The sequence below is a fragment of the Ictidomys tridecemlineatus genome, chromosome 7 (assembly GCF_052094955.1).
Source record: "Ictidomys tridecemlineatus isolate mIctTri1 chromosome 7, mIctTri1.hap1, whole genome shotgun sequence".
NCBI classification, from domain to species: domain Eukaryota; kingdom Metazoa; phylum Chordata; class Mammalia; order Rodentia; family Sciuridae; genus Ictidomys; species Ictidomys tridecemlineatus.
In genome coordinates, this window is record NC_135483.1 from 21,397,195 (window position 1) to 21,417,306 (window position 20,112).

The 20,112-nt window shown below is 35.6% G+C and overlaps 1 protein-coding gene and 1 non-coding gene across 2 annotated transcripts; both read right to left on the reverse strand.

Annotated features, from left to right (window-relative positions):
* Nucleotides 1–212: 212 nt before the first annotated feature.
* Nucleotides 213–19,245, reverse strand: Med30 (mediator complex subunit 30). The gene is made up of 4 exons (XM_078016766.1): nucleotides 18,935–19,245; nucleotides 11,233–11,391; nucleotides 9,123–9,227; nucleotides 213–603 (listed from the first exon to the last, which is right to left on the reverse strand). Exons 1-4 carry the CDS (start codon nucleotides 19,109–19,111, stop codon nucleotides 508–510), a joined length of 537 nt encoding a protein of 178 aa, XP_077872892.1. The 5' UTR covers nucleotides 19,112–19,245; the 3' UTR covers nucleotides 213–507.
* Trnaa-cgc (transfer RNA alanine (anticodon CGC)) lies at nucleotides 7,039–7,107 on the reverse strand. Its single transcript has one exon. It is a non-coding gene; the product is annotated as a tRNA-Ala (tRNA).
* Nucleotides 19,246–20,112: the final 867 nt, after the last annotated feature.

The window sequence follows — 20,112 nt, forward strand, 5'->3', positions numbered from 1 at the left end:
GGGTCTATGTGTTTAATAACCCTTACCACATTCATAATTGGTCTCAAGTAGGCCTGTGAGTGACTGGGTAAACTGGCATCAACTCTGAGTGAACACCCTCCCAAAATGTGGGGCTATAGTACTGCAGCCTCATTAGTTACTACTCCATTGTAGAGATGTTAGATGATAGATTTAAACTCTAAAAGGGTAACTGAAATGAGTATAACCATTGGTCAAATTTAAAAATATATATATATAACTTTATTTTGCTTTTATAAACAATTATTCAATCATGAAGACTAACCAAAGCTCAAGCCCTATCACAGTTTATTATAATACTCTTTCATTGAATCAACAGCATTAAAAAAAAAAAGTTAATGAATACAGTAAAGCCACAATGTAAATATAGGAACTTTAGTTCTAGTAACTAAAATTAAAGTAGATAAATAATCTTTTTCAAAGGGAAAATATATTTAAGGGAAAAAAACAATGCATAATATATGTAGAGCAGGAAATTTAAATATCAGTTTAGTTCCTCATCGCCAGCATGGCATTTATATCCCAGATGAGATTTCGTAATTGATCCATAATTTGCTTCAGCTGTTGATTCTTCTGTTTGAGTTTCTGTGAAAACAAAAAGAATTTATCAAGAATGTTTCATGAAATATAGACCATGAAGTCAGAAGATTAAAATGTCGTAAGCTAGGACTCTAACAATCCAGACAGAAGTTAAGCTTAAGACTCCTGCAAGGCGGGTCTCAACCTTTTCCTGTCCCCAGATCTTCCCTGATAGGCATCTTGAATTCTAATTCAGCTCCAGTCCCCAATTCTATTTATTCTTCCACCTCCACCATCAAAGAAAATAAGCTAAGTATTCAATTGTTATAAAATCTAAGTACTTAGATTCTCTAAGGGGCAGTGGAACATCACGGTAGAGAACACCCACTTGAGCCAGGTTTCCTGAGTGTTGAGACACTCAGTTGCTTCCCTAATTAAATGGATGACATTGTCCAAAATTATTTTCACATCAGAAAAATGAAGGTAATAACTGAACCTATCTCATAGGAGTTGTTAGGAAGATTAAATGATCTGATTCATGTAAAACGTCAGAACTGCCTGGCATGTAAGTAAGCATTCAACAAATGTTAGTGATAGGAACAAAATGTAAACCATCAATATAAAACTATAATTAAAAATAGAATGCCTGATGCAACTGGTCTTTCAAAAATGTGGGAGAAGTCACTGTTTGCCCATAGCATGGAGTGCAATCTACTTCCAATTCTGAAAACAAAGACAGAATGGCACAGAGTTAAGTGCAATGATCTTCACAACTAAGATCTGCTGCAGGCCTAGACCACATGCGGCAGGTGTCTATTCTTGGGTTCTACTAGATTAGAGTCTATAAACTTCATTTTAAACATTGTTCAAGTCCTATGTGGTAAATATTTGCTTAGGTAAAAGAAGAAAATAATAAGGAGCTTCTAGTTAGTGTTTACTAGTTATTGTAACAATAATCATTATTATTCAATAACCTTTTGGAAACATTACATTTGGAGATATATTATTTAATTAGTTTATTTTAAAGATATATTAAACTACCTCCAAGTAATCTAGTATATATCCATCACAAAAGGTCTAAAAAATCTCAGTTTTGATTTCATTAAAAAGCAAACTAACATAGCTTCATGTGTTTATATATAAATACGCAACCAGTGACACTTTACATCATGTACAATTACAAGAACTGGATTCTAATTAGAATGAGTTATATTCCACGTATAATATATCAAAATATATGGTTGTATATATATGACAGTATATGACAGAAATATATTTTGATTTATTATACATACATTTTTATATATATATAAAAATTAAACTGGGGGGAAAAAAAAGGCAAACTAAGGGCTGGGGATGTGACTCAGCAGTAGAGTACTTGCCTGACATGCATAAGGGCCTGGATTTGATCCTTAGCATCTCAAAACAAAAAACTAAAAATTAATATATGCAAATTAAGTTGCTTATATTACTTCTATCCAGAGTTAGAGAAGTTACAGGAATGAAATGGTTAAAAGGGAAGACAAAAAAAGTACTACTAGAAAAAAGAAAAAGAATTCACAGAGATTTTAATAATCTTTAATAATGTTAAATTTAATTCATATTTGAAAGAATTTGCACAGCACAGTCCTAACACATCTGACCATACAGAACACAGATTTGACTCTGAGCCTCACTTTTAACATGGCCTTTAGGAAGAGAAACTTGGTACTTTTAGCTACTCAGTCTCTTCACTCAGTTTTCAGATGACCTATCTTCCAAGCTGTATCATCCCAACTATTTGGAAATCAGTTATTGAAGCAGTGTATATACTATCAAGTAAAGTTGACCCAGATTAGGGGACAGATGAGGAATGGCCAAGTTTATAAAGTCTTTTTCATCCTAGAGACAGTTGCATCCACCAAGGGTAGAAGTACCACAGAGAAACCAAAGAACAAAGGTGCTGTATTGAGAGACAGGCAATCCCAGTCCCAGTTCTAACTCTGCCTCTACCTTGCTATGTGATCTCAGATAAATTTCTTCTCAGCAATCTCATCAATAAAAGGGGACTATAGAATCTAAGGTTCCTTCCACCTGTATTTTCTGTACACCCACACATAAGAGGACAGTGGTTACAGAGGCATGTGACAGATGAAGACAAGAGCTACCTCAGTAGAATAAAAGGAAGAGAATGTAAGTTGATTTCTAAAAAACTTATTTTTATTAAGTTCTGAATCATCTTGAATATAATCACTTTTGAAAGTTTCAGAACCTCAGCATCAAGTAGGAGGAAGTTTAAGCATTAGTGAACAAATGCTTAGACTATAACCTGGTAAGGTGGATGGCAGAGGAAAAATATCAGATGATCTGGAACTCTAAAAGATAAGGCACTGCCTGATTGAAAAGGTTGGCAAACAGGAAAAATACTTTTGTTCGGGTCGAGAAGAGTTAGTGGTGAGCCAAGACTGCAAGGAGGATACATTTGGGCTTGGCAGTAGGTAATGGGACCCATTAAAATTCTTGAAAGACAAGAGAAATGATTAAACTGCAATGAAAAGATTAACCTCTAGTGGAATGGATTCTCCAAAATACCTTGGACCAAACTGTGCCCATGACAATGGAGAAAGAGGAGGGTTTTATGTGTTGGACACAGTTAAAATCCATTCAAAGGCCCAGTCTGGTAAATAAGCTCAGTGACTGAATATTCAGAAAGTAACTAGAACTAGCAGGGCGCAGTGGCACACGCCTGTAATCCCAATGTCTTTGGAGTCTGAGACAGGAGAATCACGAGTTCAAAGCCAGCCTCACAACAGCAAGGTGCTAAGCAACTCAGTGAGACTTTTTCTAAATAAAATATAAAATAGGGCTGGGGATGTGGCTCAATGGTTGAGTGTTCCTAAGTTCCATATCCAGTACCAAACAAACAAACAAAAAAAGAAAAAAAAAAAAGACAATAGGAACTAGAATTAATAAAATTATATTCTTAGGTGGTTAAAAACAGAATGTATATCAGTATCAGAACAGGGTTTGCAGATGATACCATTATCGGAATAAATGTAAAGTCTACCAATAAGACTACTTTCAAGAAAATTCACTTGGAAATATAAATTCTAATATACTGGTTTATTTTCTTTTTAACACCTCATTAATTCCTAAAAAATTAAGTAAGAGTATTTTCAAATTAATATTGAAGTCTAAGCAGTAGTAAAAGATTTTTTTAAAGTATGATATAAAGTACTTGGATAGTTTTTTTCAAAGATGCCATAAAGTTTCAAATTAAAAAATTAGCATACAAGTAAAATATCTAGAGTCAAAACACATCATGAAACTATCAACACAGAGCTGACAGTTATGCTTATTAGTGGTTAAATTGTAAATAAATTTTCATGACATGATATAGGATTTAATATATACAATCTTGCCACTGATTGATTTTAACAGAGGTTGACAGCTGCTATTTTCAAAATCCATCAGCTGTGCCTAATTTGTTACATTAACAGGTGAATGTGTAAGCAGAGTAGATACTTACAGAATATGTTTATGCTAAGTCATACCATGTAATTTAATATTCATACAAAGGATGTGACACTTGACCCAAAATGCTTTAATTTCTAAATGCCTGGACTCAATTATATGTCAACCCTGTAAATGCTGCCTGCTATCTCTTTCAATTTTATTTTACCATTAACAGAATAGCCTTAAGCAAAATAAAACATATTTTGATGTCCCTAAAGCATAAACTCTGAAACAAGAATTTATCCTTTACTTGGGCATCAGGGCTTACAGATTCCAGGATATATAAAGAAAAAATGAAAAGTATTTAAACCAAAAAAGCGAATAAAACCAGGCCATTTTGTTATCTGATGATTTATGTTCATCAACAGTAGGCCTCAAAGTTTCAGGTGCTATAGTAGCTAACATACATTGTTAGAAACCAGACAGGACACACATCTAGTCTGTTCTGTACAACTTTGTGTAGATGATATAGCAATATTGAAAATGACCAATTGTGGATGAAATACGGAGTATAAATATATTTATTTTATTCAGAATAAAAAATATGTATTACAATAAAACTGAAGATATTTAATTGAATATGAGAAACAATTCTATTACTGATCATAGATGTATAAAGCAACTTAGTTATTTAATATAAGTAAATGCCAATGTATTAAAAATATGGTGCGATACTGATGTTTCTACAAAGATCCATCAAAACATGACATGAGTACATGAAACAGGGGCTGCTTTCCATTAGAGAGCCTTAGGTTCTCTAAGCAGAAACCTGTCCTTTCATCTGAACCATGCTTGAGGGCAGACAACACTTCAGGCTCCTTCATGGTAGAAATTCTGATACTTGGGAGAATGCCTTGTACACAAAAAGCACTCATACACTTTAATATTCGAATATTCAAAGAGCAAAATATAAAGCTTCCCCCAAACCTAGAAAAATGTTAAAAAACAAGAAAACAAAAATCCTTGGCAATCATTTCCAAACTTCTTTTTGTTGTTGTTTAATATTGCCACTTGGTATTAAAAAAAGAGATGGTTATTATTAAAAATTCTTCATTTTTATACTCCACACCAAAGTAGGCAAGAAGTATTTTGGATGCTTCAGTGTAGATGGCTGCAGTGGTATGGATAAGTGTCTCCTGAAGGCCCAATTCTTAAAGGCTTGGTCCCTAACCCTTAGCTAGGCGATGAATGTGGAGGGTGGTGAAGTTTTGGGTAACTGGGAGGGGCGAGCCCTTGAAGGGGGCTGTGGGATTCTGGTCTCCTCCTCTCTGCCTCTTTCCTACCTTGTCAAGAGGTGAATGTGTGTACTACAACACATGCCCCATGATGTATTTTGCCACTACAGGCAGTCCCAAAGCAATGGGGCAATTAGTCATGGCCTGAAAGCTGCAAAACTGGCAGCCGAAAAATAAACGTTTCCTTTGAAGCTGATTTATTTCCTATATTTGCTACAGTAACAGAAAGCTGATGAAAACACTAGCAAAATTCTGTAAACTTTAAAACTCTAGTACCTATTAAGTATATGAACAAAAAAGCAAACCTTTAAGTTCATAATAAGAATGTACTTTGATTAACATAGAAATGACAAAAATTTATGAATACAGATATTTAACAATACTTGACAAATTAAATTAAAACTTTTTATTTTTAAGAGCATCCATGTGGTTAAACAATTAAATTAAGAAATCTGTCATCCAAAGGCAGCTACTTAAATTAACATAGTTTTCACATAAACACTCTCAGGTATGAGTGCCACTGAGGAAAAAATACATGTATCAATAAATCATGAGCTCCATATCTTAAAAAATGTTGATAATATATTTTAACCCTATATTTTAGAAGGGAGACACAAGGTGTAAAGAAGTTGGAGAATTGCATGAATTATTGGTATTAAGTTGCTTTTCAGTAGTTTACTTTCTTTCTGCTTTTTTGGGGACTGAAGTTTAAGTGATCTTAGCTGTGTCCCAACTTTCACCTCTGCCTACCTAATTCTTCAGTGCTTTCTCAAAATACAGAAATAAGAAGAAATAGCAAGTACAAGAGTGCTTTGAGGCCAGTGGATGGGCACTTACCCATGCTCCTCAAGACAAGATACTCTGCCCCTAAGTTTTCTTTTAAAAAACAATTGCCTTAGAAATTCAGAGTGTGGATTTTAATCTGATTAATTTAAAATATCTAAATTCATTCTTTCCTCATTGTAACAGCAATTGAATAATATAACAAAAAGTGTTTCCTGAAGTTAAAGCAGAACCTGGTTTAACACCTGAATTATAAGGGAAAATAACATTTGGAATACTGAATTTTATTACATAAATAAAATTTTAATAAATTTTATTACATAAATAAATGCTGGCTATCTATTGAAATGCTGCGCATTTTTTTTTAGTGTATTGAAAAAACACTTGACCCAGAAAAATTTTGTGGTCAAGATACACATATGTATCTCTTCTTTTTTTCAAAGCCCTAATGAAAATAGCAGAGTGGAGGAAAATAAAAAGCGAGACACTCATAGGGAGAAAAGTTACTAGAGAAGAAAGAGCAGCAGATGCAAGAAGGTAAAGTTTAGGACGAATAGAAAAGAAGGGGGAGTCAAAGACTTGGCAGAGAGGAGGAGTCTACAACCCAAAGGGTGCAGGAGTCTGCCACTGAGAATAGGGCTGAACCACCCCAGAGAAGGAGGGACAAGGACCATGTCAAGGGCACCCAGGTGGCCTGGGCATGATAACTGGGGGTGGGGCTCACAGAGGTGTACCACTAGAAGAGCCCGAGGTGCCTCACAAACTTGACCTCCTGGTCACCAGGTGGCTGTGAACCTTCTCTCGTCCTGCCCTCATAGGAACAGGAGGCCTCCTGCACAGGGAAGCACAATAGTTGGAATCGGTGAGCTCAGGAGAGCAGAGGCAGTAAAAAATACACATATTATTAATGGAAATATGCCACTTCTTAACAAATAAATGTCTCACATCTTTAGGGTAGCAAACACTATCTTTTTTTTTTTTTTTTTTTTTTTGGTGCTGGGGATTGAACCCAGGGCCTTGTGCATGCGAGGCAAACACTCTACCAACTGAGCTATAATCCCAGCCCAGCACCATGTATTTTTCAAGTTCTAAAATTAAAAGTTTCTAGTCCCCTTTTCATTTTTAACCAATCTCCTTCTGTGAGTTCTTTGTTGTAATTGTCATGACTACTATCACATTTGTGGGAAATACTCTTCTTAAGTTGCATTTCACCTTTTAAAACAAAGCTACTATGCTTTATGACATAAAGTCCAAGTTTTCCTTTCTCCCAAGTTTTGAAATACATATTTCTTTTAATTGTCTCATATTTTATCATGAAGATGTTATTTTTAACTCTGAAATTCATTTTGATACATGGTATATATAATGTAAAAGGTAGTTTAGTTTAGTTTAGTTTCTCCTTTCCTATTTTTAAGATGGATTTTCTATACAATCCTCCTTCTGTCATAGTCAATGGGAAGGCTATTTTTTGGCTTTTATTTTACTAATCTGTCTGCACTTATACCAGTATTACATGCTTAACTACTATCTTTATAATATCTTCATATTACATTTTAATTTTTAAAGTATTCTACTTCGTTGTTTTCATCAGAATTTTCTTGTAGAAATTTTACTTTCAAGAAAAAAAATCTCATTTGGATTTTTTTGGGATTTATTTCTTGATTGGCACTGCACTAAAATAAATTCCTACTTCTGCATGATTTTGAGAAAAGTCCTGTTTGGATCTGGACTGTTACTGCCTTCATAGTTTGTTAAACAATGAAATGATCAATGTTGGAATTTTTATAATACCCACTGCCCTCCTCAAAATTCTCTAGGCATTTTAATTATTTAAATGTATTTATGTATCAAGTAAGGTTTGTCACACATATTATTGATGTAATCCCTATCTACTCAATATTTCTTGTAATTGTGAACAAAACCTTATAATCTAATTGGTTTACAGCATTATAAGAGCCTGGTGTCAATCTCGTATTAAGCCATTTTATGGAACTTTTACAGACTCTAGTCATTTATCAAATGAATTTCTTTGAGCATTTTAATAAGCCTGTAAATAATATTACAACTCTTATGTCCTAACATTTGTTTATTGTCTTTTTGTACTGCCTATAACTTCAAAAATAATGTTAAACATTAGTGTATACAGCAACTTATTTTATGCCAATTTTTGGTAGGAATATACTTCTTTATTTCACCTGTATAAAAAATGTTGGCTATTTATCCAACATTAAAAGATGAAAAAAGAAACTATACTGCTAATTGTTTTCAGTGTTCTTTGGATTAGCAACTGGTATTGATTTCTATCAAATGTCTTTCAGACACCTGAGAAAATATTTTTCAGTGTAATCTACTGACATTACATATTACATGTATACATTGAAATTATGCTTATGAACCTCAGAAAATCATTTTTAGTTAAGGTGTACTGTTAATACACTGATGCATCCTACTAACCAGAATACAGAACGTCAGAGAAGTGAGCTGAATTTACAAGTGAAAGAGGGAGGTTGGTAGTTCTATTCACTGTGTAACTTCTGTTAGGTTTTGGTAAGTTTAGGCCACATTTCCACAGAATGAACTGACAACTCTCCCTATTGTTCTGTGTATTGCATGAGAACTATCTGAACACTGTCTTCTGAACTTTTAAAAGATTGGGCAATAAATGCATTCCAGTCAGGAACTTTTGGGGGGCAACAGATTAATGCTTTGCTAATTCTCACTTTCTTATTCCGGCATTGAGACATTCACATTTCCTATTTGTAAATTTTTATCATTTGCTGCTCAAAATATGTCATACAAAGCAAGGTAGACTTGTGCTTAGAAAAGAGAAAAGTAAATGGGTTGTCATGGAGACCTGTGGGGTTCTTTAAGAATTTTATTGAATGAATTTTGTGTCTCTTCAGACATTTCTGCTTACCTTAGTTCTTGACTTCATTCTAAATAGGATGAGTCTGCCACAAAAACAATTTTATGTAATTCTACAATTTAAATTATGTTTTGAGTTACAACGGACTTGTTAGTATTTTTTTATCAAGAATTCTGAAATGTAAAACATACAGATGAATAACTCACTTTATTTACTTCAGCAATCTCTCGTCTCTCTTCACTAGCAAAACGTGGCAGGCCAGCCCGATCATCATTCTTTGAGCCTTCTTCTTCCACATATGGAATAAGTTGCTAAAGAGTGAGGAACAAAAGTTAAAAATAAAAAATGTGACCTGAATTGTCCAATTAGACTGGTATAGAGGATGTATCAGATTAATTCCAATTTTCACATTTTTAGTAGTTTAAAAATAAATTTCAATTCTGACAATTATCTGAAATAGCAGTTTTAGAAGTTTATCATTTTGATGCATTCTATATATTACCCTTTGTGTTTCTTTTGCAAAAGGCCTTTATAACACTGGTTGTCACATATAATTAAATAATATCTTACTCATTCAATCAGCAAATATTTAATTGGCAGACACTGGATAAGACACTGCAAAACTAAAGTCAAGTAAGATTTGTGAGTTACAGTTCGATATAAATAAGATAGGCTCTTTCCTTCCTCTATACTAGAAGGAAAGAACTGCATGGATTACATTATTATATAAATGTCATTAACATGCCATCTGAAACTTCAGTATGCATGCAAATTTTTAGATGTCTTAACTTCTTTTCATTGTCAAGAATCTCTTTTTGGTAGGTCAAATTTACAAATCAGTGAAACTAATAGCAGAATTATAATTAAACATGGTGGTTTGTGATGAAGTTCACTAAAGAAGCCCCTTGTAAATATGACAGAATTAAAGAATTAACAGCTTCCGCCATCTGGTACTGTATGTGGGAACAGGCCAGAAGAATATAATTGGTCAAAGTAGTAGCTGCCTCTCCAAACTTCTTCCTGTTCTTGGGACAAATACAAACTTACCCATATTGACATTCACTATTTGTTCCTTTCCTCTAATACAGAGCTGTCCTTCCTTCTTCAGATAATTAATGTGTATGCAGTCTGTGCTGATTCTTCTGCCCTGTCTTCACTCATTCCTCTTCCTTCAGTCTCTCCCTACACTTTTCCTCCTTTATCATCTAAACATGTTCCAGTCTTTTCCATTTTGAGAGCAAAAACTCCCCAAACTCTTGCTTCCATCTTTCCTTCCATCTACTTCTTTTCTCTCTTATGTATTTATGCTTCTCTAATCGCTGGCTCCAGCTCTTTACTTCCTGTTTAATCTTCAAACCACTGTGATCTAACTTCATGCTACATGTTTCTCCAAAGCTCATCTACTCAAATGTACCAATGATTTTCAGCTAGCAAAACCCAGGGGACAGTTTTCATTTCTAATGTTCCTCAACCTCTGGAACATCTGACAATGTCAACCACATTCCTGACCTTCCTCTCACATCTTTGACCGCTTCTTTTTTAGGCTGTTTTGCGTTTAACTCTTTCTCTGTTCATCTCTTACATGCTGATCACTCAAAAAGAAAGCAGAGTCCATAAAATCGTCCTTTACAGGTAGTGAGAGAGCATCTAAGCTTCCCAGCTACCTTAGGTGACAAAGTTATGTCAACAGGAAAATGCTACTTAGAGAAATATGACACACCTAGTTAACTAGATATATCTGTAACCCAAGACTAAATTTAGAAAATATGTTTCAAACAGAGTGATTCTACCTGACTACAAATCAAACCTAAATTAATACTGATTAAAAATCTTTTAACTGTAAAAAACTTTCATGAAAACCATTTTAAAGGTATTTTATAACACTATTAAAACTCTTACTTAAAAAAATCATGCATTGATTTAAATAAAAGGAGATGCTGAGAACCATGACAAAAATTGTCACAGACAGCCCTTTCCTCCTAATGCCACCAACAAAAGCCACAAGCAGCCTTGAAGTTAAGTCTAGAAGAAATTATTAATGTGAATATAAAGCAGTAACACACACACACACACACACACACACACACACTCTCTCTCTCTCTCTCTCTCTCTCTCTCTCTATATATATATATATATATATATATATATATATATATATATATGATATTTTCATCTTCTCTGGTTAAAAGGGAAACCAATAAAAATTCAAAATCTGAAAATATTGCTGAAAAGGAGAGAGAGGAAAAAAAAAAAAAACTACAAATGTCCCAATACTATCTTACATCTCATATTCATGCCCGAATCACAAAAAATTACCTCTACTGGAATGGGATCCATTCCCCCACAGTTTTCATTGCATTTGTCGTAAACCAATCTCAGCTTCCTGAAGAGAATGGAAAGTTGGCGAAGATGATCCTGTAGCTTCGTTAACCGGTCTTGGTATGTCCCAGTGTGGTAAGTGACACCATTTGGCAGCTTAGCAGGCAAAAGAGAACAATGAAAATAAAGAAATGTAAATTAAGATTTTTAATAGGTAAAGCTAATAAAAACTTTTAAGTACTACATAAAAGTAAACTATTGATAAAAGACATATAAGATAGGCTTGAATAATTAATTTCCCTTTTCTCATTTTCCAAATACAATGGTTTAAAAGGAGGTAGATCCTCTTAAATTATCTGAAATATTATTAAGATTTTTCAGAAATTCTCAAATATTAAAACACTTTGCATGTTTCAAGGTAATGTGGTATACTACCAAAGGCAACCCACTCTAAAAGGACATATTACTAAGGGTTCTTTCACCAATACAATGGAGGATTTCTTACTATGAATTCTCAATGTGTGAACTTTTCCAGACACTTAAGTATACCCCTGCTTTCATGTGTGGATGATAGTAAGGAATATAATGATTTTATCTTGTATAGAGAAGCACTTTGAGGGCCGGGGATGTGGCTCAAGCGGTAGCGTGCTCGCCTGGTATGCGTGCGACCCGGGTTCGATCCTCAGCACCACATACCAACAAAGATGTTGTGTCCGCCGAGAACTGAAAAATAAATATTAAAAAAAATTCTCTCTCTCTCTCTCTCCTCTCTCACTCTCTCTTTAAAAAAAAAAAAAGAGAAGCACTTTGAACCTTTCTTGTGGCATTTACTACGTTTAATACTTTGCCCCTATTTTCTATTTAATAAAGGCTGACACTTATATTTGTATCACCACATGCAGTATAGTGCAAACACATCCACAGGTTTTAACATGCAGTCTGAATTATTTTACTTTAACGAGTTATTTTATCCACAAATCTAAACTTAGCCCTTCATTGAGAAGTGTGTGTCATGAAAGAACTCTTAATAAAATCTGTCAATCCTTTAGAAATGCAAAGAATCATCCTTCTCCAATTTGCCTAACTTAGTCAATTTCGATACTACTTTTATAGCAGCTTCTTCAAGAAAGGAAAAATTGAGTCAAAAAATTCCTCCATTCTTTTTTTTTTTTGTGTGTGTGTGTGTGTGTGTGCGTGTGTGTGTGCTGGGGATTGAACCCAGGGCCTTGTGCATGCAAGGCAAACACTCTACCAACTGAGCTATAGCCTCAGTCCCCTGCATACTTTAAATGTGTGAGGCATTGTTCTAGAAACTGGGGTAGCAGTCAACATGATAGAAATGAGGTTCCCATATTACACAGCATACATGGTAACAGCCTTGAAGATCCCTTGATCTCACTCCTCAGCTGAAAAGTTCATCAATAATCATCTCACTCATGACTGTGGATGAAAAACATAAATACATCTGTCAGGAGCTGCTCTGGACAGAAGCCATGTGAGCACCTGTAAGTCCTGAGTAAAGGGGTGCTGAACAGTTATTGCACCCAACAATACATTGGGCTTTACCTGGCTCAGATAAGGAAGGTGTGGCTTCAGGAGTGGCCGTCACCAGATGGGGCTGAATTACATCCACTTGTTCCTTTGTAATCCTACCCCTTTGCCCTTTTTGGGATAGAATGTTCCATGGAACCTCCCCTTGTGTGTCCCCTGTATGTGAATAAAGAATTCCAGGGGCTTTCTCTCTTTCCACGGATCCCTAAGGTCACAGAGCCATCTTCTTTGATATAATGAGAGCAACTATGAACAGAGCAGGGAGGAAGAGCAGGAAGAAAAGATTAACATTAAACAGAGACATGAGATGGGAGGGAAAGGGAGAGAAAAGGGAAATTGCATGGAAATGAAGGGAGACCCTCATTGCTATACAAAATTACATATAAGAGGTTGTGAGGGGAATGGGAAAATAAACAAAGAGAGAAATGAATTACAGTAGATGGGGTAGAGATTGATTTTGAAAAGGTACTTCTGTGTGTTTGTGTGCTTTCTTCACTGTTTTCTTAAGTTATTGGAATAGTCAGATTTTGTGAACCCAGCATAGGTCACCAGCTTGGATAGATGGCGATAAACATCATCATACATCTAGACACTAAAAAAGCATTCAACTAAATTCAATATCCACACTTAAAATAAATATAAAACATAATAAGACTCCTCAGTATAATAAAATATATTTATCTCAGTTAAAAACTCAGCACACGGTTAATGTGAAAATATCAGAAATATTCTGCTAAGGTCCGGAACAGAAAAGGATGTCTACTAAGACCAGTAATACTACTAATGAACACTGTTCTAGAGGCGGTAACCAATATAATCAGAGAAGAAAACGTAAGGGGGAGGTTGAAACAATAAAAAAGAAGCTGTATAATAGTCACTGTTTATAAATGAAATGATAATGATTACAAAAATTAAAATAATTCAATAAGGGGATGAGTACAAAAATAATAGAGAAAAAGAAATGGCTTTGCTTTTACCTATAAAAATAAACCCAAAGAAAATGGTCATAATAATGGTGACAAAAATGATAAAAGATCTAGGAACAACTTTCAATAAAAATAAAAATGAAACTTAACATACTTCTTAGGAAAATAAAGGATATTCCATGCCTTTGGCTGGTTTATTAAGACTCAACATCATAATGATATCTTTCTAGGTTTAATAAATCTCAAGAAAACACTGATAGGTTTTTCTTAGAACTAAAGTTCATTCTAACACAGAGAAAACTAAATAATCAGGAAGAGCCAGGAATACTCTGAAAAATAAATGAAAGGCTGGAGTTGTAGCTCAGTGGTGGACTGCTTGCCTTGCATGTGTGAGGCATTAGGTTCGATCCTCAGCACCATAAAAATAAATAAATAAAATAAAAGTATCATGTCCATCTACAATTCAAAAATTTAATATTAAAAAATTTAAAAAATAAATGTAAACAGAACAAAGCCTCAAAAAATATTTTAAAAATTTGGCTTTAATCCTTAAAAGACAGACAGATATGTGGAAAAGAACATTCAAAAATGGAGTCATTTGTGTAAAGTAGCATGGGAATGGATGGAGGAGAAAAATGAATTCATCGGCCTTTTGAAAAAAGTAATGCTAGGGCCATACCTCACACTTTATAATAGGGTAAATTCTATAATGACCAAAGTTTTAAAAGCAAAAACTGAAACAAAAACCCCCAGAACTCTCCCTAATTTTGAAGCAGGGAAGGCCTTCCTAACTAGTCATAGAATCTAGACACCCTTAAAGATAAATAAATTCATTTTTTTAAAAGCATGCATAGCAAAAACTACCATAGGCAGAGCAAATAAATAAATAAATAAACAACAAAAAAATCAAAAGACTGAAAAAATATGCTTGCAAGTTATATCATAAACAGCAAGTTCCTCTAACATATAAATAAGTCCTACAAACTTGTGAACAAGGTAAAAAAGATGTTCCACAAAATGATGAAAAAAAATGGGCAAATAACATATATAACATATATAAGCATTTAGCATAAAATAAAGTATAAATGATTTATACATTTATAAAGAAATAGTCAAATTTAATCAAATTAGGAGAAACATAAGGTAAAAAACTGCAGCATCTATCAAGTGATCAAAGATCAAAAACTAATAATGTACTGTGTTGGTTTTAGTCAAGATATGGTCGCATAAACTAGAACAATCCCTGTGGAGGACAATTCATCAAAACTTATCTAATTACATAAGCACACAGCTATTTAAAAAATGTATCCTAAAGCAGACTTGCACATTTGTGTAGGAGATGATGTGCTACAGCCTAACAGTGAGAAATTAAAAGCAGTATAAATGGTCTCACTAGAGAAAAGTTTTAATAAATCATAGGATTTCCATGCAGCAGACAACATATACTACAAAAAGCAAAAGGTAGACCTTTCTGTACAGACATGAGTAAGTATCAAGATACACTCAATGTAAAAAACAAGGTACAAAATATGTATAATATACTACTATCAGTGCAAAAGGGGAAAATGAAAAATATATGTACACATTTGCTTAAATATGCAAAAAATATCTGGAAAGGATACATAAAATTAGTAATAAGCATTGTTAACAACTACTGCCAGCAGAGATGGATTAGGTACCAAGTTAATAGAAATGGGAGGGAAAACATTCTGTTTTATTTCTGAATTCTCAATGTATTATGAATGCCAAAAATAAAATAAGAGATTTATAGGATAATTAACAGAACCAAAGCAATGCCATTTTTTCACAGGGAATCTTAATCAGGGATTTAGGGATAATTGGGGATATATTCTTTAACTTCTCAAACTTATTTTCAAAATGTGCTTTTGCATTTTTCTTAGAAGAGTCCATGGTTTTCATCAGACTCTTAAGCAGAAAACAGACACCTAACATCTAAAAAACCATTTCTCTAAAATAAATGCTTGGAAATAACATTAGCAGTTTGTACTTCACAACTCTAACTTTATGGATTAATAATACAGAGGATGATTTCAAATCTAAATGGTTAAAAAAATGTAGTTCTTTCTTCTCAAAGAGGAATACCTTCCAAAAATCCCCAATGGATGCCTGAAACTAGCGATAGTACAGAATTCTATATATACTAGTTTTTCTTACATATACAAACAGTGAGAAAATTTAATTTAAAAAATCAGGCACAGTACATGAAAAACAAGTAAAATAAAACAATTATAACAATATATTGTAATAAATATCATGAAAATGTGGTTTCTGTTATGGTATGGATCTAAATGTCCCCAAAAGGTTACCTGCTAAAGCCTAGGTTGCCAAGCTGTGGCACTATTAGTAAGTGGCACAACCTTTAGAGGTGGGGTCTATCTGGAGGAAGTAGGTCAGGAGGGTGGACTGGGGAAGGGTATATTTTGTTGCCTTCCTCTCTTGTGCATTCTCTTTGCTTCCTGGCTGCAATGAACTGGGCAACTATTCTCAAATACATGCTCCCTGCCATGAGGGTCTACCTCACCACAGGCCCAGAATCAATGGACTGAAAGTGACATGGACTGAAACTTCTCACACTGTGAGCCAAGATAAATCTCTTTCCTCCTAAATTGATTTTCTCAGGAATATTGTCACAAAAATGGAAAGCTAACCCTCCTTCTCTTTCTCAAAAGGCCTAGATAACATTTTTGGATGATGGTTGACCATGGATAACTCAAAATGTTGACGAGGGAGCCACTGCATTAAAAAATAACCAGATGATACGCAGTTAAGAGCACCCTTTTACCTCTTCTTAACAGTATTTTCGAAAGGAAGGGGCACACTGCAATGTGCCCCACAGGGCCTCAGGTAAGTTAGACCATGTAAATAACTATCCTAGCCCCCTACCAATTAGCTTTGAATATAGATCCACATGGAATAGTAATTGATAACACATTTTGAAAGAGTTTAGTTCTATGTGGGCATGACCTGCATTGTATCTCTTTTAATAATATGGACAATTTGATAGCAAATTTATAATATAAGGAAGTTAACAGGAAGTTACTTCTCTCTTCAAAGCTCATTTCCCTTAACTGTTAAATAGGGATAAAAATATTTCTTGAAAATGTCTCTACAACTGTATATTTCACCAAGAAAAGTACTTGATAGATGATAGCTATTTCCTCTCCCGGCCCTAATTTAGTACTTTACATACAGCAGGTTAAAAATCAAAAAATACATTATATGTTAAACTCTAAGACATCATTTAATTCACATCTTCACCATTTTAGATACAAAAATCTATTTATTTTTAAAATAACTGCTAAAGAGTTTTGATCTTCTCTTGAATTTTCTTTGTATTATATTTCACACTGACTTATTGATAATGGTCTTAAGACTTCCACAAAGCTGGGCACAATGGCACAATGCCTCTAATCCCAGTGACTGGGGAGGCTGAGGCAGGAGAATAGGAAATTTGAGGCCAGCCCCAGCAACTTAGTGAGGCCCTGTTTCAAACTAAAAAAATACAAAGGACTGGGGTGTAGCTCAGTGGTAAAGGTAAAGTAAATTTTCACAGAACAGAGTTACTCATAAAATCAGGAGAAAAACTCTTAACCACTTAAAAAAAGAAAGCAATAAAATATGTGTTAGGCACTCATAGAAATAAAACTTTTATAATCTGAAAACCTGGCTTCAAATTTACTACTGACTAGCTCTGGGTATGCCACTTTAACTCTCTTAACTACAGAATCTTCATCTGTCAAACAAGAAATCCGAATCTCATAGCATGTAGATAAGCAAGCATTAAAAAATGGATCAGCCAGGGCTGGGGATGTAGCTCAGTGGTAGAGCACTTGCTAGATTAGGTTCAATATCTGGCAAGGCAAAAAATAAAAAACAAGTTACCCAGTTATCCAAAAGGTGCTAGATCAATTTGATACCTAAAAGGAAAACAATGGATTTAAACTCATACTTATTACTATAATCTTCCCCCCAAAATTAACCTAATATAGGTTATAAACCTAAATATGAAAACTAGAACTACAAAACTTCTGGAAGAAAGCATTGGAAAAATATTTGTCACTTTGGGCTAGGTAAAAATTTCTTAGGTATGACACCAAAACCAAGCTCTGAAAAGAACAAATCAACAAGTTAAATTCCATCAAAATTAAAAATGTCTGTTCTTTAAAAGATGATATGAAGAGAATGAAAAGAGGAGCCACACACTGGTAGAAGTATCTGCAAAGCAAAAAAGATATATAACAACAAGTGCAGATGAGGTTAAGGAGTAACTAGGACGCTTGAAAGGTGCAAATTGAAATATAAATAGGTCAGCTATTTTGGAAAAATTTTTAAGATGTTAAACAGAGATATAACCTATGATCCTGCAGTTACACCCCTAAAATATCCATTCAGGAAAAAGTGTAACATGTGCACACAAAGGTTTGTAAGCAAACATTCATAGCAGCATTATTTACAATGGCCCCCAGGTGGAAAGAACCCAAATGTCCATCAACAGATGAACTAACTGTGACATATTCATACAATAGACCACTACTTGGCGATAAAAAAGAATGACTTATTGATGAACGCTGAGGCAAAGAACCAGACAAAAGAAGCCTACATACAGTATGATTTCATTTATATAACTCTAGAAAACACAAATTTCAGAAAACGGTGGTTACTCCGAAGGAGAATGGGAGGCAAAGATTTCACAGAGGCACGAGGTTAACTTTTAGGGGTGATAGGTTCACTGTTTTGACTGTGGGGCGGTTTCACAAGTCCATTCATTTAAATGAACATAGTTTTATTGTATATTAGTTGTGCCAAGAAAAGGAAGGGGCTTTTTTGTTGTTGTTGTTGTTTAGCAAAATGTGAAATTCTTCAACTCCTTGAACTGCCCTCCTCTCCACAGGAAAATTTCTGCTGGAAAAATTTTTCGAATAATCTGAAAAGGGAAGTGAAGTGCGACCCACCGTGTCTTGAAAGGTATGGGATTTACACAGAGAACCCAGTCGAATCTAGAAAATGTGGCTTCGATCGTAGAGCAATCTGGTCTGGAAAACATCACCCCTGCAGATATCTGGGGGCTGGCACATCCTTGGGGGACACTTCGGGGTGTACACGGGGTGACCTGCACTCGAGGTTTGCCCAGGGCAGCGCCACTGACGCCCAGCCTTTCACTCCCAGAAGCACCCCGCTAGCTGCCCGTGTCGCACGCCCACCTGCATGTTCCTGAGGAGCTGGAAGATCTCCATCGTGCGGTACACGATGTCCTGCACAGTCTCCTGCCCGATCCTGCAGAGAGACGCCGTGTTGACCTCCCGGGCGGCCTGCTGAGCCTGGGGTCCGGCGAAGGGCCCCGGCGCCATCCCCGATGCGGCCAACGGAGGAGTGGACATGGCGCGGCTGCGACCCCTGGCCTGCAGGAGCACAAAGGCAGGTGTCAGGGGACCGGCCCGGAATTGGGACACGGCGGTCCTTTACGTGGGAAGGAACTCGAAAGCCCCGGGCCAGCCGATTTCAAAACAACCGGCGCCACTTCCGCCCACGGTGACGCAATACGTCGTAAGAACGTCACAGGCACACCGCCCACTCAGAAAGCCTGGGAATCTGTCTCCATGAGCAACCGGTCGGGATTGGACCGCACGCCGGGCCGAGCGAGACGGAAGGGTGAAGTAGCCAATCACTAGTAGCTCTCTGGCAAAGGGGGCGGTACTCGTGGTGGAGGTGGGGTAGACTTGCCCACAGATCTTACCTGGAGTCAGGCCTTTGTTTTAATTGAGAGCGATCTTTCAGTTAATGTTGGGTTCCTTGCTCAGCATTTTCTCATAACAAACCGATGAGGGTTGTAGTATTATTGTCATTTTGCAGCTAGGAGGTGGGCGCGAAATGGCTAAAGTACTTGTTAACTGCCTGCAGCATGTATTGGCAACCTTCAACTGGAACAAAATTTCTGTTCTTCTCAGTGACTCGGTATCGACCTGTCTGATTCCTTTTGGCCCCGGGACCAATCAAAGTAAAAATGAGCACGATAAGCACTCACTCTCCTTTCTGCCTCTAATATTTACTATAGTAGTTCCCTTTTATTGTAGGTGGGTAATTCTAAGACACCCAGATGCCTTGAACTCCAGATCTGACCCAACATACTGATCTATTTTCTATACCTTAATGCGTATGATAAAATATAATTTGTTAGTCAGTAGTAAGAGATTGGTAACAATAACTAATAGAATAAGTATGCTGGGTGCGGTGGCCCAGCCTGTAATCCCAGCAGCTTGGGAGGCTGAGGCAAGAGTATCGCGAGTTCAAAGCCAGCCTCCGCAAAAAAACGGGGCATTAAGCAACTCAGTGAGACCCTGTCTCTAAATAAAATACTAAATAGGGCTGGGGACGTGGCTCA